The following is a 26,408-nucleotide window of genomic DNA, read 5'->3' as shown; positions in this document are numbered from 1 at the left end:
ACGCATCCTGGTGCTATTGTTGGCCCCTTTTCAGGAAAGCCACTTTACTGGTTATTTTAGTTCACACATGTGGGGGGGGAAAAATCCTTACTCCTATTCTTCACCTATTTACTACCCCTAAGCATTGTCCAACATCAGCACCTATTTCATGACCACACTGAGTGAGAAATGACAGTTGGCTTTTAAAATCCATCCGCGCCCAAAGCAGAGCTCGTCTATTGCTCGCTTTTTTCCAAAGAACAGGCCTCAGGCTCCTGGGAAAGAATTTTATGAAATGCCTGGAGTGCTGGCAGCTTCTTTGGGTTAACTGTCCAGCTTTCCCAGAGCAATTACTTTGCATGGCCCACACTTAGAAATTTCTAAATTTGGGTATGCTAGGGTAAAAGTTCAGGCACTTTTAAAAAAAAGAGACTATTTCATGTTTCCCTTTCACTTAACCCACTTAGCCATCTCTATGGTGTTATGTCAATGGAGCAGTGGGGGGAGCTTCGTTCCTCAGCTGGCCCACATTTGTTGTTTTCCCTGGGGAGGAGCAGCACTGGTTTTGAAGACGTGTTTAGCCCTTTACTGCTGAAATGGCTAGATATCAGTGGAGCTTGCACAGGCTAGATATTAGTGGAGCGCCAGAGTGTACCCCCATAAAATGAATTAGGTTTACATTATCATGCAGATCTCTTCCTGTAGTTGAAGTACTCATTAATTTTACTGCTAATGAGATGTGAGCAATTAAATACCTTTAATTAATGAAACTCAGACAAAAAGCAAGACATGTTCTTTCTTTGTCTTTGTCAAAATAGGGAAGATGTTTGTAGCTCTCGTTCTGACTTCTGTCTGTAGAAGGACCACAATTCTGAGCTACTGGGATCAAGTGTTCTGGTCCAGAGAAAGTCATTAAAAGATTTCACTTATAGAAAATTAAAGGCATAGGCATTTATGGATGTTATAAAGATTATCTGAGATTGGGGAAAAATACTCATAATTGAGAGCCAGTCCTACATGTAATAGCAAATTTCATGGTTGAAGATGCAACAGCATTGCGTACAATTAATAGTTCTGAAGCAGCCATTGAGGTCTGGGGTAGGCCCCGAACATAATTAGATTATTAAAAATGGCCTGTCTTAGGCCGACTATTACTAAATTGAAATCCAATTATGGCTTTATGATTTTGCTGAAAAATATTTAGCTGTTTTGCTCGATTCCCTGTAGAAGATCATTTCCTCTTTGCATCAGCGTTTGCACATGTCACAATACGTTTTTCCAAATAAATCTGACCTCAATTATCTCAGAATCAACCTTATATTAGATAAAAATATATTTAAATGAGTGTTTTTATCTCTAATATCATAATTGTGCCTCTTCATACTTGAGGAATTAAAAGATGGCAATAGAAGGTTTTGCAGCATATCTTTTTAATGAGAGGCATGCATATTTTAGAAATTACTGAATGGTGCCATCTTAATACGGGGAAAGGCATTATGTTCAAATATGTGCCTGAGTGTGCTGCAAGGCAGACTTGGTTCAGTTTTCAGTAATTGGCATTGGAACTGCAATAAAGCAGTTGTTTGCAAAGAGAAGGGCTCCGAAATTTCAGGCACTCCTGCAGCGTGGATTTAAATACTAAGTTAAATATTTATGAACCCGAGATTTTTATAATTGATCATTGTATGATTTATACACAGTAATTATAATTAGCTTGCAAGAGATTTTTAAAAGCCAGTTTCCTGGTAGCCAAGGCCATTAAATAACGCTAAGCTGCCAAAACAAAAATTAGGTGGGAACCCAGCCACCAAGTTCTGAGCGCCTGTCCCCACGTCCTGGTGCAGCGAGGCACCACCCCGCACCAGGCCTCTCACCTTTGCCCTGACTCCTGTATCACCTGCTATCATTTTTCATGCTTTTGTTGCAAACCGAGTTGAACGTAAACAAGTAGAAAACTTCAGAGAGCCAATGTATAACAAAAAGCAAAGGTGGAGGAGGTTGGAAAGGTTAATTAAAAATGTAATGATCCCATTTGCTGAGACAGCCCTATTAATCATTTTGCAGCAGCAAGCATGTGACTTGCACACCACTCATAGGTGGCATCTTATTTTTTAAGGTATGGATGAGGTAGTGGGCCACGGTGTGTGCATCGTGGAACAAAATATACTAAAGGGTGAGCTCGGAGTGAGTGAGTATGGGGTGAGCCCATGACTCATGCCTCACATCGGGCACTGCCTTCACTAGATGGAAGAATTATTTCCAAATCCACAAGTATTCAGATTAATTCAGTCACTGTGAGCCCCAGAGAAAACTTGAGTATGGCTTGAGGCTTAATGTAGTCATGTAAGGTATGGAAAAATAGGACCAGGAGGAAATTCATCATCCTGTAATACAATATGTCTGCGACGGTGTATGAATGACAGCGTGCACTCCCAAGAGCCAACATGTGTGTTTTAAATGTAATTTTTAGCATCCCAGCTGGAAAAGACCAAACTCTTGAAGGATTGATTACAAGGGTCGCAACCTGTATGATCAGATTTGCCATCTGATCCACGTGGCTGTCCGAAGACCAGACTACAAATGTGAGCTTCCAGAAAGCATGCTCTGCCCCCTGTGAGGATCTTGAAGCTTTATGCCCATTTTTTATTTGCTTGGATAACATGTTAGAGGGAGCCTATTAGAAGAAGAACAGGAGTTATGTTAACGTGGTAATTAATCAAGTCAGAAAAGAAGAGGAAACCAGTTCTGAATTCAATTCTGCCGCCCTAAGGAGAAGGGCAGAAGGATACCTGGAAATTGGCAAGCATTTGTAAACAGAATTCTCTTGCTGTGTCCTGTGAACTTTCTGCTTCGTGCAAACTGTGCAGATTTTAATATATGTACTGTTTTATTTCCCCCCATAATCTATAGAAATGGATTTCTAGTTGCTTGCATCTGTGTTTCATCCTGCATCATTTGGACCAGTTAGCTGGCCCCAGCGATTGCCAATAACAGTGGCATTTTCTAAGTGTAAATAATGAGAGGCTGCCAGACACAGTGATAGCCTCTTTGATTTGGGACAGTGTGAGGATTGTACTTGGGATAAAGGCAGTTCCTCGCTCCAGAGGAATTGAGAATGTGAAAGCTTCTGCCGGTGCATAATTCATCCTGACACCTCCACATCTCCCTTCATTGGACCTTTTCCATTTGCTCTGCCTATAGGTTAAAACCATTGGTCCATGCACTCTTTGGAGCAGCAAACAGCTGAAAGGCTAGCGCCTGCCTGCCAGTGCTGTGGTTTTACATTCTGTCCCTGATCATCAAGTTTTATCCTATAGACTTGATGTTGTAATCAGAAAAGGCAATTTATATTACAACCTTCAAATCAAAGAAACTTGAGGCTTAAAGAGACCTTAGATATATCATCCCACAAAAGGGGAAACTGAGGCGCACCAAGGGGAAGCTGATTGGACAAAGACGCTCAGGTGATTTGGACGACATTTAATCCCCCCACTCCTGTTTCATGACTTCTTCATGAGCACCTGCCCCTTTTCATTCCATGGTTTCGGGGCTGGCCATGCGGTTGCTCTGAAGGCTCTACCTCTCATGCCCAGGAAAACAGGAAACCAGTCACATCAGATGTGGTTACAGCCAGAGAGGCTGAGCATGATGATAGAGAAAATATGAAACCTGCAAAGCGACAACGTGGTTATGTCTAACTTTGAAATGGCAAAGCTTCTCTGAAGCGCAGAGCTGGGCTGACGCTGAGAGGAGCTCCTTAGCCAGCACAGCCCACACCCAAGGAAAAGGGATTTCTAGTAAACAGCCTTCATTCTGAGAATACTTCCCATTCAGACAGCATCCCAGACATTCTACTGAGTTAAAGAATGAATAACAGCAGATGGAGGGAGAGATTAGAGGTGGAGGGGCGGGGGGAAAGCAACACTTTAATGCCAAGCTCTAAAATGAGCCGTGGAGAGGATGGCACTCAGAGTTATGGCAAAGCTGTTCAGAAGGCTTCCCACGCTGGCGACGAGGCACTTGTGCCCGGACGGTAAAACGCAGGCGTGTGCCTGCCCCTCCGTGCCCTGCGTGAGCTGCCGGAGCATTGGGCGTGACTCAGTGGCCTCACTTGAATCATTCTGCTCATTCCTCCCTCTGCCCTCAAGTCGTGGGTAGCATTTGGGAGCACGGGGCGGGGGGTACATTTTACTAGACATGGGGGATCAATCTTACCAAGTGAAAACTCAAATTTCTATGTTGTATGACTTCAGGAATGTTTATCTCTAACTTCATTGCAGCAGGAAATGCAGTATTACCTGAGAGAGTTGCAGGGGACCTGCGAGGAGGTTAAGAAGAGAGAAGGGGGAGGTTGAGCTCAGTTGTCTTACACAGTCTGTGTGTGTGTGAAACTTTTAGAAAAAGAATACAATAGACATGAATCTATTGATTTTCAGTGTTGCACTTGAACATCTTCAAACACACAGAGAAGTGGGGGAAAAAATTTACGATCAACCCTGTCCCCTGGATTCTACCACTAAATTTCAAAGTAATTGCTTTGTAAGTGTCCAGCCACCCATCCTTGTGTCCGCCTGTCAGTCTGTTAAGTTTTTAAAATGCTAATATCAATATACTTACCCCCAAATGCTTCAGCATCCATATCATCAGCCAGTTTTCATTATTTAGGTTTTTTCTTTTAAGGCAAAAGTTATACATGTACAAACCTCAAGTGTACCATTCTGCGTTTTGACCCAAATTTGCGTCAAGATAGAGAACATTATCATCACTCTAGAAAGTCCCCTCTTGCTGGTTCCCAGCTAATTCCCACCTCCATCTGTTCAAACCAATCGCTCTTCTGATTTTTCCATAATGAAGTAGTTTTGCTTATTTTACAACATCATATATATAGAATTTTACAGTGTGTACTTTATTGTGTGAGGCTTTTTTTCTACTCAGTGTAGTGTTTTTGAGGTTCATCCATGTTACTGTGTGTATCTGTTTTTGTTTCTGAGTAGTATTTCAATGTATCAATAAATAACAGCATGTTTAGCCATTTTCCTATTGATGAGTACATGAGCTGTTTCCAGTTTGGGGTTATTATCAATATAAAACTAGCATATTCTTGTATAAGTCTTCTTATGGACCTATGTTCTCCTTTCTCGTAAATAAATACCTAGAAGTAGAAGTGTTGGGTCAAGGGTAGGTCTATGTATAGTATTATAAAAAAAGCTGCCCAACATTTTTTCAGAGTGATTGATTGGACCATTTTACACTCCCACCAACAATGTGAGATTCTGGAGGCTTCACATTCTTGACAACATTCGGGTTGCCACACTCTAATTTTAGCCACTGTGGTGGGTATATGATGTATCTCATTGTGGTTTTCATTTGCATTTTCCTGATGACTAATGATGTTGAACACTTTCCATGTGCCTATTGACCATTCATATGTCTTCTTTTGTGACATGTCTGTTAAAAAATTTGACCCATTTTTCAATTGGTCAATTGTTTTCTTTTTTATTACTGAGTTTTAGGCATTCCTAATAAATTTTAGATATGGATCCTTTGTCAGATATTTGTTTTGCAAATATTTTCTTCTAGTCTGTGGTTTGTCTATTGTCTTAATTTCTTTTTTGTCTTTTGATGAGCAGGAGTTTTAAATTAGATAAAATCCAACTTATCATTTTTTTTTCTTTTAAATTTGTTGCTCTCTGGAAGAATGAATTTTTGATTGCTTCCAAGATTATCTTATACTTTCTTCTAAAAGCTTTCTGATTTGAGGTTTTATGTTCTGTGATCCATCCTGTATTAATTTCTATGTGTGGTGTGAAGTAGAGGTTGAGGATTTTAATTTTACATTGATTTTCAGTCTTTCTAGTACCATTTGTTGGTAAGACTTTCTTTCTACATAGGATTTCTTTTGTGACTTTGCAAAAATCAAATGATGGAAGAGACATGGGTGCACTTAACTGAGTTCTGTTTTCGGTCCCATTGTCCCTCTGCCAATGACCTTGAAGTCGGTGTGAAGTCCTTCAACTTTGTTGTTCTTTTACAAATTGTTTTGGCTATATTATGTCCTTTGCAGTTCCATATGTTTTAGAATCTGCTTTCCAGTTTCAAAACGTATTATGATTTGGGGATAATTGACGTCTTGACAACATTGAGCCCTCTCGTCTATGAACATGGTAATAATAATTTCCATTTATGAGGTCTTCTTTAATTTTTTCAGCAATATATGTTAATTTTCACTGTAGAGAGATCTTACATGTCATTGGTTAAAATCAGTCCTAAGCGTCTTTTTTGTGGTGCTATTATAAAAGGGATTTCATTTTTGATTTTTTTCCTGGTATTTTTTTAGATAGCATATAAAATTACAATTGATTTTTATATATTAACTTTGTATCCTTTGATTATGAGAAATTCACTTATTAGTTCTAGTAGTTGTTTTGTATGTTCTTTAGAGTTGTTCAAGTCATCTGCAAATAGAAATGTCTTTCTTCCCAATCTCCATACCTTTTACTTCTTTCCATTGCTTCATTGCAATGGCTAGGACCTCTAGAACTACAACTGTAAGTGGTAAGAATGGGCACCCTTCCTTTTTCCTGATTTTAACGGGGGTACAGTCCATAATTCAGTGTGAAATACCATATTAGATATAGTTTTTACATAAATGACCTTTATCAGATTGAGAAGGTTCTCTTCTATTCTTAGTTTGCTCAGCATTTTTTTAAATTATGGAATGAGAATTGAGATTTGTTGAATGATGACTTCTGCTTATTGTAATAATCATATAGTTTTCTTTCTGTCAATATGGTGGAGTCAGTTGCTTTTTAAATATTAAACCAGCCTTGCATTTTGGGATAAGCCTTAGCTGATCCTGATGTGTATTATCCTTTTAACATATTTATAAATACTACATAGTAAAATTTTTTGAATCCATATTTGTAAAGAATATTAGTCTGTAATTTTTTCTTTTGTGTTTGTCAGGATCAGCTATGTAGGTAATACTGGTCTCATATATTAAGTTGGAAAGAGTCGTGAGCATGTTTTTTGTGAATAAGAATCAAAAACAAAAAGGAAGTACAGCGTTGACCAGTGAGCTGCAAATCAATTAGTAGTTTTTGCCTCTCTGAATATGCCAAGTTGTGCATCCTGAAATTTGTCATAAGCTCTGAAAGAATGGTAAGGAGATAGTGCTGTGGCAGTGTCACATTCCAGTGAAGCAGAATCAGCTGAAAGTGAGGCTGAGTCACATCGATGCTAAACTGAGTCAACTTTGAACAACTGGTTTTGGACCCAAAATGGTCCATCTTAGTCCCACTGTGTAGAAAGCTTTTTTCTTTGAAATATTGCTTTTCTTTCTTGATACCATTAAGAAGCATATAATTAATTAGTAGTTCATGTAGTTTTAACAGCTTCAAAAAGGAAGTTCATGTTATTGTAATAGCAGGTATAACACTAGACCAGTTTCGATTTTATTGAAATATGATTGACATATAGCACTGCGTAAGTTTAAGGAGTACAGCATAATGACTTAAATATATTGTGAAATGATTAGAAGTTTAGTTAACAATCCATCACCTCAGAGAGATTGTAGAAGGAGGGGGAGAAGGTAGAGGAGGAGGAGAAAAAGAAGAAAGAGGAGGAGAAGTTGCTTTTTTTCTTTGTGATGACAGCTATTAGGATTTACTCTCATAGCAACTTTTAAATATACCGCAGAGAAGTGTTAACAATAGTCATCGTATTGTAGATTACATTCCCATGATTTATTTACCTTATAACTGGAAATTTGTACCTTTTGACCACCTTTATCCAATTCCCCTACCCCTTTCTCCCAGCCTGTGCTAACCACAAATCTGATTTTTTTCCTTTGAGTTTTACTTATTTTGGTTATATTTTTTTTACCAAAATATAAATGAGATCATAGAGTATTTGTCTTTTTTGACTTATTTCACTTCGCATAATGCCCTTGAGGTCCATCCATGTCATTGCACATGGCAGGATTTCCTTCTTTTTTAGGGCTAAGTAATATTCCATTGTGTATGCATATTTACATCTTCTTTCTTCATTCATTCGTTGACAGACTCTTAGGTCGTTTCCATATTTGGCTCTCGTAAGTAATACCACAGTGAACATAGGGGATGCATGTATCTTTTTGAGTTAGTGTTTTCATTCTCTTCAGATAAATAACCAGAGTGGACTTGCTAGGTCGTAAGGTAGTTCTATTTTTAATTTTAGAGGGGTCTCCACACTTTTCCACAGTGGCTGCACCAATTTGCAATGGCGCCAACAGTGCATGAGAGTTCCCTGTTCTCCAAGTCCTCGCCAATACTAACTGTTCTTTGACTGCTTAATAAGAGACATTCTTACAGGTGTGAGGTGATAGCTCATTGTGGTCTTGATTTGTTCTCCCCTAATGATTAGTGATACTGAATATCTTTTCATGTACTTACTGGCCATTTGAATATCTTCTTTAGAAAAATGTTTATTCAGGTCCTTTGCCCATTTTTGAAATGGGTTATTTGTGTTTATGCTATTGAGTTATATGAGTTCTTTATATATTTTAGATGTTAGCCACATAGGAAATATATAACTTGCAAATATTTTCTCCCATCCCATCAGCTGCTTTTTCATTTTGTCAATGGTTTCCTTTGTTGTGCAGAAGTTTTCTTAGTGTGATGTAGTCCTGCTCACTTGTTTTTTTTATTCTGATACTTGCATCCTAGCCAAAAAATCATTGTCAAGACCCATGAAAGGAATTTTTTTTCCAGGCCAATTTTTAAGAACTTGCGTATTATGTGGACTACATTCAGAGAAAATTAAATTTTCTGGACCTTACTTGTTGAGTTTTCTCATTTTTGTTCCAATTTTATTTGAAACTGATAAACTCAAAAATGTCAATTCTTATTCTTTGCTTTTATATGACTATAAAAGCAAGGCATACAAATGAAGTATGAACAAAACTTTGCCAACAATGAAATGCGAGGTAATCTCATTGGTTTAATTTAAGGGGTGATGGCGTTCTGCAGAAGCTGGCTTGGTGCTTATACTCAGAAGGCAGTGCCCCGTTTCAGCTTGGGTTCTTTTGGGTTTGGCAGTCCTGTTTTCCTCGGCGCCACATGACGACAATTCTCCAGTCACTTTTCCCCATTTGGATTTACATGAACTGTTGTTTGTTCATATATCACTGGCTGCATCATTTAAGCGTTAATTCTACCTCTACGCTGCTATTCTTTTCTTTTTAGCCAGACCTTATAGAGTATCATCCAATACCAATGCAAGTATAAATGCATGCAGCAAATCGTGTATAATATCCAGCTTTATAGGCCTAATCTAGATGATTTAGAGTGTGGTCATGTTATTTTAATTATCATCAAAAAAAGCATAATTTAGAAGCCTCCAAGCAAATCTTAGGCCTACAAGAATATAAATCTCTGTTGCCCGTGGGCCCAATACAATGACATTAGACGTCTCAAAAGAAGAAAAGGCTAGAAGTGTCACCAAGGCCTGGAGGTCCTGGTGATCTTGTCAGTGCACAGGGTGAGTATTTCCCTCCTCGAGCCCTAAGGAGCCCGAGTGTGCAAACAGGAGCCGGAGAGAAGCCGGCCTCGGAAGGCCACGACGGAGAGAAAGCTCCAGGTGTGCTTGTTAACGCAGCAGGGATGCAGGCGCAGCTGCCGGCTCCATGCACTGCTCACCTCGAAAGGGCTGAACGCCTTGTTTATTGCCTCCACGTTAAATGGTTGGATTCAGGCATCACAGGCAGGACCATGAACCTGGAACATAGTAAAATACTGCTCGTGGTGCCCGGGTACAATTTTGTTTGCAGCTTTTTGCATGTGTGGTTTTCTTGAAGCAAAACACACTGTCGGTACAACAGGGAGAGAAATGTTGGACTTGGCTCTGTGTGTTCTTCACTTGTTCACTTCTTTTAAAATTTTTTTCATTGCAGTTAGGACGTGTAACGTGAGATTTACCCTCTCCACAGATTTTTAAGTGCACGATATAATATTGTTAAGCATAGGTGCGATGTTATACAGCAGATCTCTAGAACGTGCTCATCTTGCATAGCTGAGCCTTTATACCCGTTGAATAATAACTCCCCATTTCCCCCTTCCCCCACCCCAGCCTCCTGCAACTACCTTGCTACTCCCTGCTTCTATGAGTTTGAGTGTTTTAGATACTTCATGTAGGTGGAATCATACTGTGTTTGTCCTTCTGTGGCTGGCTTATTTCACTTAGTGTAATGTCCTCAAGGTTCACTTACGTTGTCACATATGGCAGGATTTCTTCCTTTTTTAAGGCTGCATAATATTCCACGTGCCCTTCGGGCATATACTGAATTCAGTGCCTTGTCTTAGTCCCACCCAAGCCACCTGGACTCTTTCTCCTCTGTTGGTAATTCTTTTGTAATTGCTTTCATGGTCTGCATTGACTGGGATTGTAAAGAGAATGAAAGAAGGTTCCAGAATCCAAGGAAGGTGTGAGGGCTGAGCAGGAACTTGCTGGGGATCAGATTACACAATTGTGTGGTGTCTGCTGCCTCCCTGTTGTTTCCAGAGGGTTCTCTATTGCAACTTATTATCAATTTTCCATGGACTGCCTTATAATTTGGCTCTGGAGGTTTTTCCATCACTTCCTCTCTCTGTGGAAACAACCTGTATCATGGTGACTGGGATTAATTTCTCTTGTCCACTTATCTTCTAACTTTACCCCTTGGGCTTGGCTCTGCCTGCCCACCCAGCCACGCCTGTGGGCCCTGCCTGTACTGCAGGCTACCGGCGGATAGCCCCAGTGTCTCGGACAGCAGAGGGCTTGAGCAGGAGGCAGCATATGTTTTTCTTTTAAAAAAATATTTAGTTGTTTATTTTGGAGAGAGGGGAGGGGAGGGGAGGGAGGAAGAGAAGGGGAGAAACATAGATGTGACAGAGAAACATCAATCAGTTGCCTCTTGTACGCACCCCGACCCAGGGACCATACATGTCCCGACTGGGGACCAAACCCACATCCTAGGTATGTGCTCTGACCAGGAATCAAACCAGAGAACTTTCACTTTGTGGGTGATGCCCAACCAACTGAGCCATACCGGCCAGGGCAGTAGAATGTGTTTTGTGAGATTCCAAAGGCCTGTGGTTTATGAGCCCATTGAAATTCTGCCCAAAAAACTAACCAAATTTTTCTAATCTGCACCTCAGTATTCACAGATCCCATGTTTTGTAGGTGGTAAGGTAAGTGGTAATTGAGATTTGTAAATTTTTTTGTAACTTATTCTGGTTTTCTTCCAATGGCCTGTGAGCTAGAACTTAATCACAGCTTCGCTGTAGTTGCTTCTTCCTGTTTAGCGAGCCTGGCATAATATTTTGTCTTCTGGGCTCAAATAACCATGTAATTACTCTGTAATCATATAGTAATTAGCATGTACTATATGCATTTATTACATAATTATATTCCCGGAGGATTGCATGGCAATTATACTTACATTCAGTGTATCGATTTATATACTGTATAATGAACAAGTATATAATTTGTTGCTTTTTCTTTTATCCTAATTTCAGTTTGCCAGCCAGGAGTTGGAAACTTCTCCTCCTGTTGCTTTGTTTATACGTGGTTGGGCAGGTGCCTGAGCTCCTTAGGCCTCTCTCAATACCTCCTAATTATACATCTAAGAAAGTGCTTGGAGCTTGTGTTCTGCCATGGGCTTCCAGCATTTGCTCTCAATATGTCCTCCTTGTCTTGAACTCGTTAAGTTATTAGCTTAAAAACTCAGAGTTGATCAGAGTTCCCAGCACTGCCAGGGAAACGCAAGGTCTCGATCGAAACAGAGGAGGTGTGAGAGGTCCGGGCGCCTAGCACGGTGGTCACGCCCGGCTTTCTGTCCTTTTGCAGTGGAGCACATTTCCAAAGGAAACAACTGCCTGGACGCCGCCAAGGCCTGCAACCTCGACGACACCTGCAAGAAGTACAGGTCTGCCTACATCACCCCGTGTACCACCAGCGTGTCCAACGAAGTCTGCAACCGGCGCAAGTGCCACAAGGCCCTGCGGCAGTTCTTCGACAAGGTGCCGGCCAAGCACAGCTACGGGATGCTCTTCTGCTCCTGCAGGGACATCGCCTGCACCGAGCGGCGGCGGCAGACCATCGTGCCCGTGTGCTCCTACGAGGAGAGGGAGAAGCCCAACTGTCTCAGTTTGCAGGACTCCTGCAAGACAAACTACATCTGCAGGTAAGTGCCAGCGGCCCAGGTGAGCAATGAGGAGGCAGGGGGAACCTCTGTGGCTGCTTCTGTGGCTAAACTTCCCTTTTGTTCCCACCAGGGGGAATGGTGGGAAGCGAGGGCTGTCATTAGAAGGGATTGGCCAGAAACTGGCCTCTGCATCCGACACAAGGTTCTTCAAAGGCTGGACAGGCTCTCGTGCTGGGGAAGGTTCCCACCTTTAACCTGGGCAAGCTTTGAGAGATGCTGGAACGAAGTAAATACCTCTGTGTTCAATAGGCAGGGAGAGGCACCTGGGGCCAGGTGAGCTTGAAGGCACATGCACACTCCACGTGCCCTGAGATGCTGCCAGGAGTCAGGAGGGGCCATGTAAGTCCCGGGAGGGGTGGGTTGGAGAGCAGAGGCCCTTGGCCGTCACAAGGTGAGAACACTGGAGGGGACCAGAGAGGGCGCCTGGGCTGTGTCTGAGCCCTGAAGAGAACTTCCAGGATTGCTGGGTCTCTTCTGAGCCAAGGACTCTTCTTTGTTGTTAGGGGGAGTGATCGCCTTGCTGCTAGGCCCTGCTTCTGGAGCCCAGCCTCCATCAGGCACCCTGCTCGGCCTGGCCCTGTCGTTGAAACCAGTCGCTTCCTTTGCCCTTTGGGCCGCTTATTGTTTTAAGTTCGAAGGAGCCCATGAACTCATTCTCTGGTTTTGTTTTTTTTTGTTTTTTTTTTTTTTAAAGCAATATAGAACTAGGTAGAGGGAAAGAGAAGGTCTCTCTTCATGCTGCTCTTGCCCCCAGCTGTCACAATCAACAATTGGATGTGTGTCCTTCCAGAGTTGAGTTGCTGATCGAAGCAAGTACATTTTGATAAGCAGAGACCTCGGCCCTTGCAGCCTCAGGTGATGCTGGGGCCACGTTCGGATGCGAAGGCTGGGCCGGGGCTGGAGGTTCAGAGGAGGCATCACGGTGACAACGCCTGTACTTTGCCCCCAGAGGAGAGCCAGGAGCCTTCAGGCAGCATCTCTGACAAAACCCTAGGCACCCAGTACATGTTCACAGTGGACAAAGAGATGGGGGGGGGGGTTACGTATTTGTTTTGTTATAGATGCCCCATTTCTGAAAAGCAGGAATAATAGTCTGATATCTTGAAGATGCCGGTGAGCTGCATTTCTGGTCAATTTAACTTTTATTCTGGTAAATTGAGATCCCTGTGTTTCTTTAAGCCAGCTCTAAGAGTGACCAAAGGAAAATAAAAGTAGAACCCTTTCCTGCTGAAGATTTTCTGAGAGGAATGTCCCTCCACTTTACTTTTGTTTTAAGCTGGAAACAGGTGACCTGCCTGATGAGGCAGGAGGCTGAGCGTAGTCTTTCTCATTCCCTCCCCGACACCACCGTGCCATCGAGCCCCTCCTAGCTGCCGGCGTGGATGAGGGATGTCTGCTCGGGCAGGGCCCTGAGGGGAAGGAGGCGGGGCCTCTCCGCAGCTCTGGCCAGGGAGTCACAGAGCCCCTGCGGGGGCGGGACACAGGGGAAGGCGTGTGGCAGCTTTGCTCAGGGTGCAGGATGTCAGGGAGCTGAGATTCTGCAGACCCCTCTTCTGAAGACCCGTGGATCTGAAACCTGAGTTCCCGGGCCCCTTCAGTCTTTGAACAAAAGGGGTCCCTCCTCTGGAGCAGGACGGGGTTTCCAGGGCCTTCCTCGGCTTGACGCCAGACAGCGGTAGCCCCTCCTTGTCTCTGCAGTAAGGTGTTACCCGTTCCTTCCTTCGCTGACAGGTCCAAGCCAGGGAGTACATGCGCAGGGGCAGTGGGGAGACTTTCGCCCACAGGGCAATGGCTGGGAGGTGGGGGCGGGTGTGGGGTGGAGGCTTCGCTTCTCGTGAGGGTCGCCTTGCACATGAGGTCCGCAGGAGGTCCCTGCCGCCCCCCACACAGGCCGAACGCTTAGAGGGTGGGTGTGAATGAAATGAGTCAGATCAGACCACTTTCCTGCTACGCTGTAGTGAGAAATAGCAGGGACGTGGGGAACTCGGGGTCCTGTGAGGAGGTGGCAGGAAGAACCTGCAGAGAGCAGGAGGGTCCGAGCACTGTTTCAGGGCTCAGATCGACCTGGTAGGAAGGTTCCAGGGACCCTTTGTATTGAGATGGCCCCAGGAGCGTAGTGTGGTCTGAGCTGATGGAACAGACATGAGCAAGGGGCAGCCCTCGCCTAATAACTGACTACGCCTGGCCGTGCCAAGGCCGGGATGTGATGGTGGCCACCACGCAGAGGCGGGGGGTGAAGGCCAGCTGGACCGGAAGGTCAGCTGGAGGTGGTCTTTGCATTACTGCCTCCTTTCTGGCTCTAGGTTGAACTTGGAAGCTGTTTGGGAATCCAGATCCTAGACTATCTAGGGACCCTACTAAGTGAAATTTGTCTCGGTGTGATTGATGGGTTTTATTCCCTATCTTGAGTTCTCCCTGGGAAGGTGAATCAGTGACTTCCCCTGGTGTTACCTGTCATTATTGAGCCCATAATTTCTTTCCAGAGCCTGGACTTATTACTCATGATTACCCCCTCCCTGTCAGTTGTGGTAAATGTAATTTAAACTGCTAGGTAGTCTAGCAGTATTCTCTTTGATCAAATTTTATTCGTCTTGTCTTTAATTTTATGCCTTTTAGTCCTTCCCCCCTCAACCCATCTCAGTGAGGCTCGCTCTACGACCCAGAGCAGCAGCAGGTACTCAGTGGAGCTGGGGCCTCTGGGGGGGTTTTCTGGGGTTTGTTGTTGTTGTTGTTGTTTACCTCCCAGGCACTCTGATCCATTCTCCATCCAGAGGGAGGGGGTGGGGCTGAAGGGATGACTCCAGGCTTCGTTTGAATATCCCCGCAGCAGAAGGGAGGACAAGAGGGAAAATCGCTTCCTGAAAACCGTATTCTTCGAAAGCTCACACTTTCAAATGCTCCGTTTCCATCTCCACATCAGCGACTATCAAAGAGCTGCTCCAGCTCATTAAAACTTCCCTGCGCTTGGTGTTTCCCAACTCTCAGCGCACAGGCGTGCTTCCCCCAGGGCCCCACGGTGCCTCTGCACCAGCAAAGCCTCCCCCTCTCCTGCCTGCTGCCTTCAAACAGAACAGATGCAACTCTCGCTTTTCCGTTTGACTTTGTTTTTCTTTCTTCCACTGCCTTGTAGGAAAGCTGACAGGTTCCGTTCCTCTTGGGGTGGCAGGGGAGAGGTGAGCGCTTGCCAGTGTGGGTCTCAGAGCGGAGCTGTTACTAGAAGGGTGTGATGAGATGTAAAAGCCTCCCAGTCTTCCCCTAGAGCACAGGGTCTCCCCTGCCAGTTTCTTTTGGCTGCTTCCTTAGTGACTGAAAGATGTCAGGACTGGGCATGGCCATAAAGGAAGAAACATAAACCTTTATTCCTGATACATGTTGTTATATATCCATAATTTAAACATATGCCTTACCTCCTTTTCCCCAAACTCTGATATCCAAACTAAGCTCAGCACTTGAGCGCTGCCTCAGGGTGCAGCCAGTATGTTCATATCTCTTTTCTTTTTCTAATTAATCACTAAGACGCCTCAGCTCTTTTTATTACCAAGATGTCTAGTATTTTCCTCTTGAGCATGCCCCTTCCTGTTTTCTCCTAAGAATTAGTGTTATACTCCCAAACCCATTAATGGAACTTCCAATGCCAAGCAGAGAGGCAGCCTGAGGCTGTTGGCCAGTCCACCTGCCTGTGGCGCTAGCTGCTGCCAGCCTTCAGCCCCATGGGAAGCATCTGGAAGGATGTTTGGTGGTGCAGTGGCTGAGCCCTTCCTGGCCATCCTGCATTTGCAACAGAGGCGCTGCCTCCTTGGGCTCCAGAGTATCAAGTCTCAAGGTCCATACTCCATAGTAGCCACCATTTCTCAAAAATGTGGTATTTTGCCCTGGGGGCTGGGGGCTAAGTGGTTCCAGCCAGAAAACAGCACTTCAACTTGCATACATTGTATCCCAGGCTCTCCCTTTCCTGGCCAGTGCATCCAGGTGGAATTGAGTCCTGCATCTCCCTCTCCCCTCCCTCCCTCCCTCCCTCCCTCCCTCCCTTCCTTCTTTCCCTTAACAGGAGATTTACCTGCTTAGCAGATTTTTAAGTGCATACTGCAGTCCAGTGTTACACAGCGGATCCCTAGAACTTAGCTTTCATAACTGAAACTTTATACACATTGATCAGCAACTCCCTGCTTTCCCAAACTTCCCTCAGCCCCTGGCACCCACAATTCTGTTTTTACTGCTATGAGTTTGACCATTTTAAATATCTCATATAAGTGGAACCATGCCGTATCTCTCCTTCTGTAACTGGCTTGTTTCACTAAGCATCAAGCCTCAGGTTCATCTGTGTTGTTACATAGAGTAAGATTTCCTTCCCTTTTTAAGGTGGCAACACTGCTTGGCCAAGGATATCTCGCTTCCTCTGGAAAGATTCTGGTGATGCTGAACCTCAAAAGGGAAGGGATCAGGGCCTGTGTGCCCTCTGTCCCCAAGGCTTTCCCTTCCCTGCTGGAGACAAACTCATTTTCTGGTACCCAGCCTCTGTGCTCTCTGTCCCCATTGTTTCCAGGAATGGTGGCTTTGCTCAAGTTATCAAGTATATGGTTCTACTCCAGGGACTGAGAGTCCTATAATTCTATTCTGGACATCCGTTTTGTGTGTGGGTCTGTGTTTTGGTTGTTTGTTTTTTTGTGTGTGTTTGTTTTGTTTTTTTGGCAGAACCAACGAGGTTTCCCTTGGTATAGCTCCAAAATAACAGCATATATCATCTTAAGGATTCTGCCCTAGCTGGCACCACATTTTCCACACTGAGGCTGACCTTTTAAACTTAGAGGAATGGTGTTGCTGTTAATTTGTTAACTGGGACAGGGGGAAACATGCCACAAAACCATGCAGCACATTTCTGCTCCAGTCACTTGCTTGGTCTGACAGTGTTAGGGCACCTTTAAAAGGTAAGGAATGTGTTTTATTTGCCTGGGATCACACCCCGCTCACACAGTAAACTGTGAACCTTAGAGATCAAGGTCATCCCCCACTGCCTGGCTAAAATTCCTGAGCTGCAAACTGGATTCTACTTCTCTACATCCAGGCTTGTGTTGACAAGCAACAAGCGCAGCAGAAAGCGTCTCAGAGGATAATTAATGCCTAAAACTAGATGGGTAGATTAATTTGGCACTTAATTTTATTTTACACTGATTCATTCACAAATGGAAATCAGCAATTAGACAATGCAAACTTTTGAACCATGGAAAGAAAGTTTCAGGAATATGAGAAAATACAAGTAAAACATTTTCCAGTTCATTTGAGCAATTTTCATTTCAAATGATTACATGAGTGTCTTTAGCAAAATTTGCTCGGAGTGCCAAATGGCTCGTTTTTTAATGCGTTCCACCTGTGCGAGCCGCCTGCCCCCGGCCTCTGCGCCGGAGGCCCCCTGGACTCCTGCAGCGGCTCCTGTGTGTGTGCAGAGGGCAGATCAAGGTCCCCAGAGAGGAGCAAGGGTGACCTCTGACCTCTGCTGCCCCCTCTTCTTCCCCGACCCCAGTAGGAAGGAGGAGCATGCTTCTTGTTGGCCCTTCTCGGTCCCTATCCCTAGCTTGGTGGTTGGGATGAGATGCGCGGCTGCTGAACACCAACGACGTGGTGGAAGACGGAGCTCCGCATCTCCCAGGCTGACAGGGGCAACCCGTGCTGTGAGTCAGGCGGGAGCCTGCTCTGCCTAGTGGCCTCCTATCTCTTTCCTTATCTCTTCTTTGGCAGAGGCAAGTGTAAAACCATTTGTCTGTTCCTGTCGGAGCCTGTCGCTTGTTTAAAGAACGCTTGTCTAGGTTTCCTCCAAATTCTCCTCCTTCCTGCCAGCCCCGTCCCTGCGCCTGCTGAGCTCAGGGTCTCTGCCTCCTTTTCCTCGCTGCTCCTTTCACCTGCCCACGTCCTCACCAAAGTCACTTTTGCCTTTCTTGGCCCCGAGACAGAAGGACTCAGGCCTTTTCTTTACATTGCAGCATCGTGCAGGTTATTAGATCCCTGTGAACAGATGGAGTCTTGGCACCACAGCCCTGTTCTTGTCTTGCAGTGAGAAAGGGGATGGAAGAGGGGCGGTCTGAGTCTGCTCAGGAAGCCCAAACCGAGCGCCCATGTGTCTTCGGGGGAGGAGGTGTCAGAGTGGAGGGTCTCAGGAGCTAGACTCAGATCCGGCTTCGGGGACAGAGAAGCAGGGAGAGCCAAGTAGAAGGAAGGTGCTCAGTTTTGGGGGGATGCAGTGATGGGCGTAGGATGTGGGAGCTCAGGGACTGTCCTGGAGTCAGAGGGAGAAAAAGCCACGTAATACGAAGACGAGATGTGGGGCCCTCCAGTGCCATGGTGAAGCATTAGATTTTGTCCTTCAAAGGTTTACAAGGGAAGAGAGGCATGATGGGTCTCCGAGGGCGCCCAGGTGGAGTGGGGCGAGGCCAGGAGGCCAGATCATTGCACTGGACTAGATGAGCGGTGACCAGGAGGACAGGGAGAAGGTTGGAAGCCTGAGAGCACCTTGGAGGGAAGAAAATGATCATTTACTGAACAACGGCATAGTCAGAGGATAACGTGGGCCTCCGCAGCGCAGCAGCCCTGCAGCTGGGGGTGTTAGGAGCCCTCATGGGGACAGAGGAAAGGACAGACTTGTCTCTTCATTGGAGGCAGGGAAAGACGATTGTGAATTGTTCTGGCCATGCTAAGTTTGAAGGGTGTGCTCCTCAGGATTCTAGATCCGTGACGGAAACCTAGCTTAAGCTCGCCAGAGCTAAAGGGGGAGTTAACTCATGAGGCTGTGGAGGGAAGGTGGTTAGACACGGCCAGGGCTGAGGGCTCGGTGCACGGGAGCTACACTCTCTCACCCCTCTGTCCCTCGCTGCTTGTCCGCTTCTTTCTCTGCTACTATTTCCTGGGGAGTGGTAGGAAGTTGGAGAGGTAGAGAACCAAGCCAAGACCTCAGCAAAGCTGACAGGGGACAGAATCTCAGGATTAAAGGGTGGTAGTCCTTGGTGTCCGTCACTCACAGGGCAGGCAGAGAAGAACTCAGAGTGACACCTGATTTAGCACATGGGACATCTGTCCGTCCCTCCCTCCACCCACCCCTCCGTCCCTCCATCCCTCACCCATCCGTTTATCCAGCCGCCCATCCAGCCACCCACCCATCGATCCACCCATCACCTGGCCTGCAGTTACTATGCCAGCAATGAAGACCCGGCTTCTCACTTACTGTGCAGAGAGGAAGGCAGGCACACATGTAACGACAGCACGCAGTGACAGTCTGTGGTCAAGGAGGTACAGAGTGCTTTGGGAGAATAACCAGCGCAGCCCGGGGGGTCAGCAAGACTTCCTGGAGGAGCTGCCGCCTGAGCCGGGCTGCAAGGATGAGCGACATGGGAGGCAGCAGCTGTGGCAGTAACGAGACAGGCCCGGGACTGTGGGTTGGAGGGATGCGTGGGAGGTAAAACAACAGCCCATGTGCTGGGTTTCGACGATGAGCAGCCCTGGGCCGCGCAGCTCACAAATGTCATCTTTAATCAGCCCAGCTGCCCTGCACGGGGCCGACCAGTGGAGTGGCGAGCCCAGCAGCACCCAGCTCCCACGAGGAGGATTTGGGAATCAACCTGGTCTTGCTAATTCTGAAACCTGGTTCCTGTCGTTATCTCCAAATGCCTGTCTTTCATGACGAGAATATAATGTTCTTACACGGTGCAGCCTTATTGCCTTTAGTTGCAGGCAGGCAGACAGATGATCCCGTCCAGCCTTGGGATCCAGACACTCTTTATGGCTCAGTAGCTAAGACAGCATCAGCTTTAAGACAGTTTTCATGAAGAGTCAGGACAAAATGTCCATCAGAGACTCTTAGCACCATTTAAAAGGAAAACTACTCAGGTAGTACATGCTCATTAAGTTCTTACTTTATCTAATTTCCTTTTGAGCACTCATTGCTTATTACAGAGTGGTTTCTCAGTGACAGCTTCGTGATAGCAAGAGTCGTTTCTGCAAAGAAGAAAAACACCCCCCTGCATCACAGTGTTGGTTTTTTTTTAAACTTATTATTATGAACTCAGTCACAGTTATGGAGCACAGTCTGTTGGATCCCAAGGGTCCTAGATGTGTAAGCCATGTGCCCCTCTTGCTTGGTTGGACTCCATAACTTCCTGCTGAACCCTCACTGGAGTTCGGAGTCCTCAGCCCTCAGCCTCCCCAAGGTGACAGATATCAAGGACCTGACTGTGTATCTCATGGGAGATGAAATCTTTGCTGTCACAGAGTGACAACCAGCTCTAAATAATCCATGGTTATGTCACCAAATTGGGGTCATGCAGGGGTTTGCCTTCCTACCTTCTCCTTGTGCTGCGGTCAGTTCATTAATCACAGGAAAGCCTCCCCTTTGTGGATTGTGTCTTCAGTGCAGTGCTGGTAAAAGGTGCAGGGGAAGGGGGACCTGGGATCACGCCCAGAAGGGCCGAAGTGGGCGTGGGTGGGGGACTTACAGGAGGTGTCTGGGGCCTTAGACTCAGGCCACCTTGTGTGAAACGGCAGGCAGGTGAGACAGACCCCGATTGACCCCCCCCCCCATTGCTTCATGCAGCCTATTCCTCTTCAAGGGGGGCCCTTCTGCTCTGCCCAGCAGCTGTTTCATGTACTTGGACTCATGAAGTTTATAAGCAGGGAAAACTAAGCTTTCCCTTCAAGCCCAGACCTGTATACACAGATGTTAGGATCTCTCTCCTATTTTTAATACCATGGGGAGGGGATGCTTCCATTTCCTACTGCTCAAATGTGTTTTATCCATGAAACAAGGAGTGGAGTCATAAGAATGGGGGGAAGGGGGACCTCAGGATTCCCAAGAGGCTGCCTCCTTATCCAGACAACAGCCTGTGGAGTCATGTCATGACAGCCAGTACCCATAGCCTGTGACCCAGAGATATTTCATTTTTGCTTGTGAAACCCGGCCGCCTCCATGGGTGGCTGTCATGTATAATTAATGCCCAGGTCTCACAGCCAAGCTAGGACTTCTGTTCCACCTGAAGAGACCCCAGACCCCGCCCAGGCACTACCCCAGGTTAGCTCTCCTGCAGTCACGTAGGCATTTCCATTTCCGTGGGCATTTCCAACTCAGTGAATGGGAAATTGCTCTGTAATTTTCAAAAGCAATCAATTAGGCAGAAAATGTGGCCTCTAAGAAAAACAAGAATTTAAAAGAACCATGCGTGTAAAAAGTAGCACACCCAGCAGGAGCTAGGATTTTTTTTTTCCCTCCCCAGCCGCTGTCAGTGTGTTCGTGAGGCGGACCTGGGCTCGCACCCTGATTCGGCTGGCTCCAGGAGGTGGGCGCGCGAGGCCTCGGCTTCGTGTCTATAAACGGAGGCAATGGTTCCACCTTCACAGGGCAGCTCGGAGGATTAAATGAGGTCCCGGTGCCAATGCATCAGCAGCGTGCCTGCCATTCGAAGCACAAAACACTCAGTCTGTCCCCCCTTCTCCCTCACTCTTTCCACGTTTTTATCATAGAGGACAAAGGAAGTTTAAGATTCCAAATGTAACATTTCCCCCAGCTGCAGACAGAGACCTTCACTGTAGGACTTGTGGGTGGAAGGGGCAGGTTCTTACTGCTTCACACTTGTACGCACCCACGGCTTTCAGCAGCATGTGGAAATGTCAGCCTGCTTTGTGAGGCTGTGTTGCTAAGCTTTATGCATCAGCGTCTTTGTAGGTTTGTTCCATTAGGGAAAACTGGGGGATGGAGGCGGGGGCTGACGAAGTCCAGAGGTGTGTGGAGTGTGTGTCATGGCGAGAACATTCCTGTCCAGAAGAGACAATGGCTGACACACGAAGATACGCACAGGCAGGCGTGAATGGAGCTGGCCACGAGGTTGTGGGGCCTGGAGTCCTAGATCCACTATTGTGTAAACTGAATAGGCCATGGGGGCGACCACGGGCAGCCGGCGCTGTTTCAGTGCCGCGGGGTGACCGTGGAGAGAGGGTTCTTAGAGGTGCTCGTGTGTCTGAGTCAGTGATGGGTGCCACTCAGAAAAGGGCAGTCACTGACTCAGTGCTGGAATTGGCACCTTCCTCTCCTCTGGGTCCGTCTGTGCGTGAGTCATCCGGTCGCCCTGTTAGGAGCAAGCCACAGCCGGGGGCAGAGTGGCTCATTGTACAGGACACAGGAGCCCCGAGTCCGCAGAGCCAGGGACGTCACGGCAGGAGTGTGTGGATGACAGCGATGGCGAGGAGGAGGAGGAGGAGGAGGAAGGCGGCATTTACTTGACATTTACTGTGTGCCAGGCACTGTGCTGAGCACTTCACAGCATCTCCGGACGTGGGGGCTGTCGTCACCCTCCCCGTTGCACCGATGACGAGGTGCAATCTGGAGCAACTTCTGCGGGTGCCCAGTGCTGCCACTGGAAGGAAAGCAAACCCAGAGCGCCCGCCGGGGGCAGAGCCCAGGCTCCGCGGGCCGGGCCACCTGCTTCTGGTACAGCGTGGTTTTCCAGAAACACCCTGGGTCTGTGGAATTGCATACTGGAGGTGACTTTATTTTCACATTTATGTATTCCTTTTATTTTGTTTTTCAATTTGCTTTCATTTTTTTTCCCAAGTACTATTTACATTCACTATCATTTCGTATTAGTTGCAGGTGTACCACATAGTGGTTAGGCCATCATATAGTTTACAAAGTGTTTCCCCTGGTATTTCCAGTACCCGCCATATTGGCTATATTCCCTATGCTGTACTTTACATCCTATGGCTATTTTGGAACTAACAGTCTGTGCTTCCTAATCCCTTCACCGTTTTCACCCAGCCCCCAACCCCTCTCCCCTCTGGCAGCTGGCACTCTGTTCTCTGTGACTGTTCATTTTAAAACAGAAAATTTAAATAAGAGACCTTTGAACCTTGTCAAGATAGGGCTTAAGTGCCCCTCACCAAATATATTTAACACTGTTTGTGTTAAAACAGTGGTTTTCAAAAGTTTTGCTTTCAGGTCTCCTTTACACTCTTAAAAACTTCTGACACCAAAACTACTAAAGCCAAAAGACTTATTTATCTGTGGGGAAAAATCTATCAATACTTACCATATTGGGAATCAAAGCTGAAGAAAGATTTACAATACATATTTATTACTTTAAAAATAATGCCAGAAGCCCATTACACGTTACTATCAACAACAGCATGTATTTTCATTAAAAACCACAATTTTTTCACAACAAAAACTATTAGGGAGAAGTTGGCACTGTTTCACCCTTTTCCAATCCCGTGTCTGCTTAGCAGATGCTGGGCTTCTTACATGCGCTTCAGCGCTCAGCCTGTTGCGGTGCCCGGCGTCATGGGGCCGCTGGAAAAACTGCACGGTACTCTCGTGAGAGAGTGGGAGTGAGAATGGTAGATAAGAACTCGGCATGACTAGGAAATTAGTTTGGACCTCCGGGACCCTACGAGACCGTTCAAGATTGCCAGGGTGCCAGGATCTCACTTTGAGAATGGCTGTACTGGCAGGACCGGAATATTCTTGGGTTGGAGAACATGCGTGTGCACAAATGTTCCTTGAACTGAGAGAGGCCGGGTGGGGTGTGGCTGCCTGTGCCCACCCCATCCAGCTCCTGCAGGTCAGGGTAGTCAGACCGTGGGATGCCAGCAGGTTGGTGTAGCAGGGCTGTGGGATGTCGTGGGAGACCGATGCTGGAGACCTTCCAGGTGGACGTGGGCGCCAGGAGCTCCAGGACTGCTGAGCCTCCCCTCGGCTGTCACTGTATGGCTGTGTGGCTGCTGGCGTCCCCGGTCCAGCTTGGTTTCTGGCTCTGAGTGATATCTTCTGGACAGACAGCCCTTCCTTATCTTTTTTGGCACAGCAAAGGATTTTTAACATGAGATTCAGCTCAGTCAGGCAGAACTCTGGGCTGCTGTGTAAACACCCTTTGTGTCCAGAAAGACTTTGGCACTTTTCTGTTAGGTAGAGGTTTGGGGACAGCGTCACAGGTCGGCCCCTGCTCCTTGGAGTGAGGGCTGGGGTGGTGGACCTTCATGTGAGCCATCTCAGGTATGGCCAGCCCCTCTCTGCTCTTTCTGATCCATGACCATTTGCTACAGTAAGAGCTAAAGGGTTCCAATGACATTAGGTCAGGGTAACCCTTAGAATCGGAAATGCTAGGAAGCTGCAAGTTCAGGATTCCTGTGCGCGCCCAGCAGCTGGAATTCCTGTAGGAGAGTTAACGGGCTCCACTGGACAGTTTGGAACTTCTTTGGATGGGGGTCTTGGGAGAGAAAATGTCGTCTCTCCATGAACGTTCACTCTAGCAAAGGACCTTGACACTGTCCTGCCAGAAAATCTTTCTGTCAAAGGAGACAAAAGCAAATGGAAACATCTCTTCCACGTTGTAGGTTCAGAAATTCAGCCGGAAACGTTTTTAGCTACAAACAAGGTTCATGGTTTAGGAAGTTTGCTGTTTGCTTTTTGCTTTGTGTCCTAGCTGGTGGTGGGTTCATTCACTGGTTCAGCAGGACAAGAATGCTAGGTGTTTTGCAGGGTCCAGAAGGTCAGAGATGAGTGTGCCGTCAGCAGAATGCACCTGCATAGGGAGGAGGGGCGGGGTCAGGGTCCTCTCCCTGGTGCCCTCGCTCAAGGGCATCAGTTTCTGATTCATGAGGTCCAGGTAGTTCTTGGTCATTTGCGTTCCATAGCATTGCCGGTGACGATGAGGATGCTGGTCTGGGGTCTGCACTTGGAGACTCACTGTCTTAGGAAACATCGACCGGGTGACCTAGGTGGACAGGGAAGTGCAAAGCTGAGCATAAGACGGAGTGGCAGCCAGATGGGCCTTGCAGGGCGTTGAGACTTGGGAGGGGACCCCGCAGAGGCAGCATGATTGTGGCTGAGGCACCCACACAGATCATATTTTTATATTTTTGAACTGCAAGCACAGTTAAACAAAAAATGCCCAGTAATTCTGCCATTATACTTTATTGGGCCTAGTAAAGAACACCTGTATCTATGTACATCGATTTTGGCTTCTCAAGCACACAGTTCACATCAGAGTGGCAGCGAAAGTCCCAGAACTAATTCTTGCAGTGCTCGTGGGGTTTGAGTTTGAGATGCGTTTGAAATCTGCGGGCTTCTTTTTGAAACCTGACTCTAACTCTTAACCAGCTCTATGACTTTGGCTGGAAGTTGACCTCTGTGGACCCCGTAGGCCTCCATTGTGTAAAAAAAGGCTGAACTGGCTGGCCAGGTTATTGGGCGTGGAATGGCACGGGCCTGTGAAGCACAGGGCACGGCGACCGGCTCTGAGTAAGTGTAGTCGTCGCTGGGACGGTGTCTGGAACAGTTGGATGCGGCTGCCGTTTCTCCTCACCTGGGCTGAGCCTGTAACACCAAGGTGTCCTTGATGAGTAATGGCGTGTAGGTGATTGGAGCCATAGTGTAGGGCACTCAGATGCATTCATTCACTCACTCAGCAAATTCTTAGTGAACATCTTTGGGCCGGGCATAGTCCTAAGTGCCACCTTCTCATGATGAAGGCAAAACTATTGACAAAGTGAAGACATAAAATAGAAAATGATGGAGAGGGTGTGTGGTTAGGAAGGCGGAAGCGAAGCCCTCCTTGGGGCTCGGAACCGGGGGGCGGGGGGCGGGAGTTGGGGGGAGGGCTCAGAGCAGACCCTTGAGATCACTGTGAATGGGTCAAAATAATGCGCAGAGAAACCTACGCGATACATAATTTGTTGAGATTCATTTTTATTTGGAGGAAAGAAGTTACAAAATACCCCCAAAGCAGTTTGCTCATCAAGTGAAAGTCTTCCAAACACAGAACTGTTGGGAAACCGTGGGATGTAGGGTGGGAAAGAAAAGCTCCCTCAGGTTTTTTAGAGAAAATAAAATAATCTTAAAAAGACCTAATTGGCCAAGTTTACTTGCTGCAGTTAAGAATTAAACTGGTTGATTTTAACATTGCTGTGACATCTGAAATAAACTTATGTGACGGTCTGGTAAAATAAATAAATAAACTGACAGACAGACAGACAGACACAGTTGCAGTTGGCCTGTTTGTGTGGAGTGGTTGAGGGGACAGTTTATTATTAAAATGGTTGACATGGACCATGTAAATGAGCTCCACTGCGCGGAAGAAAAATGGGAGGCCTATAGTTTTGGCAGCTGAGAGCTTTACGATATAATGTAGAAAAGCCAGCTTTCAGAAGGTGAGGGGGTGCTGTCGACAAGAGGATG

General features: G+C 46.3%; 1 protein-coding gene across 1 annotated transcript in view; it reads left to right on the top strand.

Moving 5' to 3' along the window:
- The window catches only part of GFRA1 (GDNF family receptor alpha 1), a 186,802-nt gene that overhangs the window by 117,920 nt on the left and 42,474 nt on the right, over positions 1 to 26,408 (top strand). The window contains exon 4 of the mRNA XM_054581229.1: positions 11,845 to 12,181. Coding sequence (XP_054437204.1) covers positions 11,845 to 12,181 — 337 coding nt within the window. The remainder of the gene's footprint in view (positions 1 to 11,844; positions 12,182 to 26,408) is intronic.

The sequence above is a fragment of the Pteronotus mesoamericanus genome, unplaced genomic scaffold (genome assembly GCF_021234165.1).
Source record: "Pteronotus mesoamericanus isolate MK-2021 breed Mesoamerican mustached bat unplaced genomic scaffold, CSHL_Meso_final contig_657, whole genome shotgun sequence".
Classification (NCBI taxonomy): Eukaryota; Metazoa; Chordata; class Mammalia; order Chiroptera; family Mormoopidae; genus Pteronotus; species Pteronotus mesoamericanus.
The sequence above is the reverse complement of the archived record's forward strand: the minus strand, read 5'-3'. Positions and strand labels throughout refer to the sequence as shown.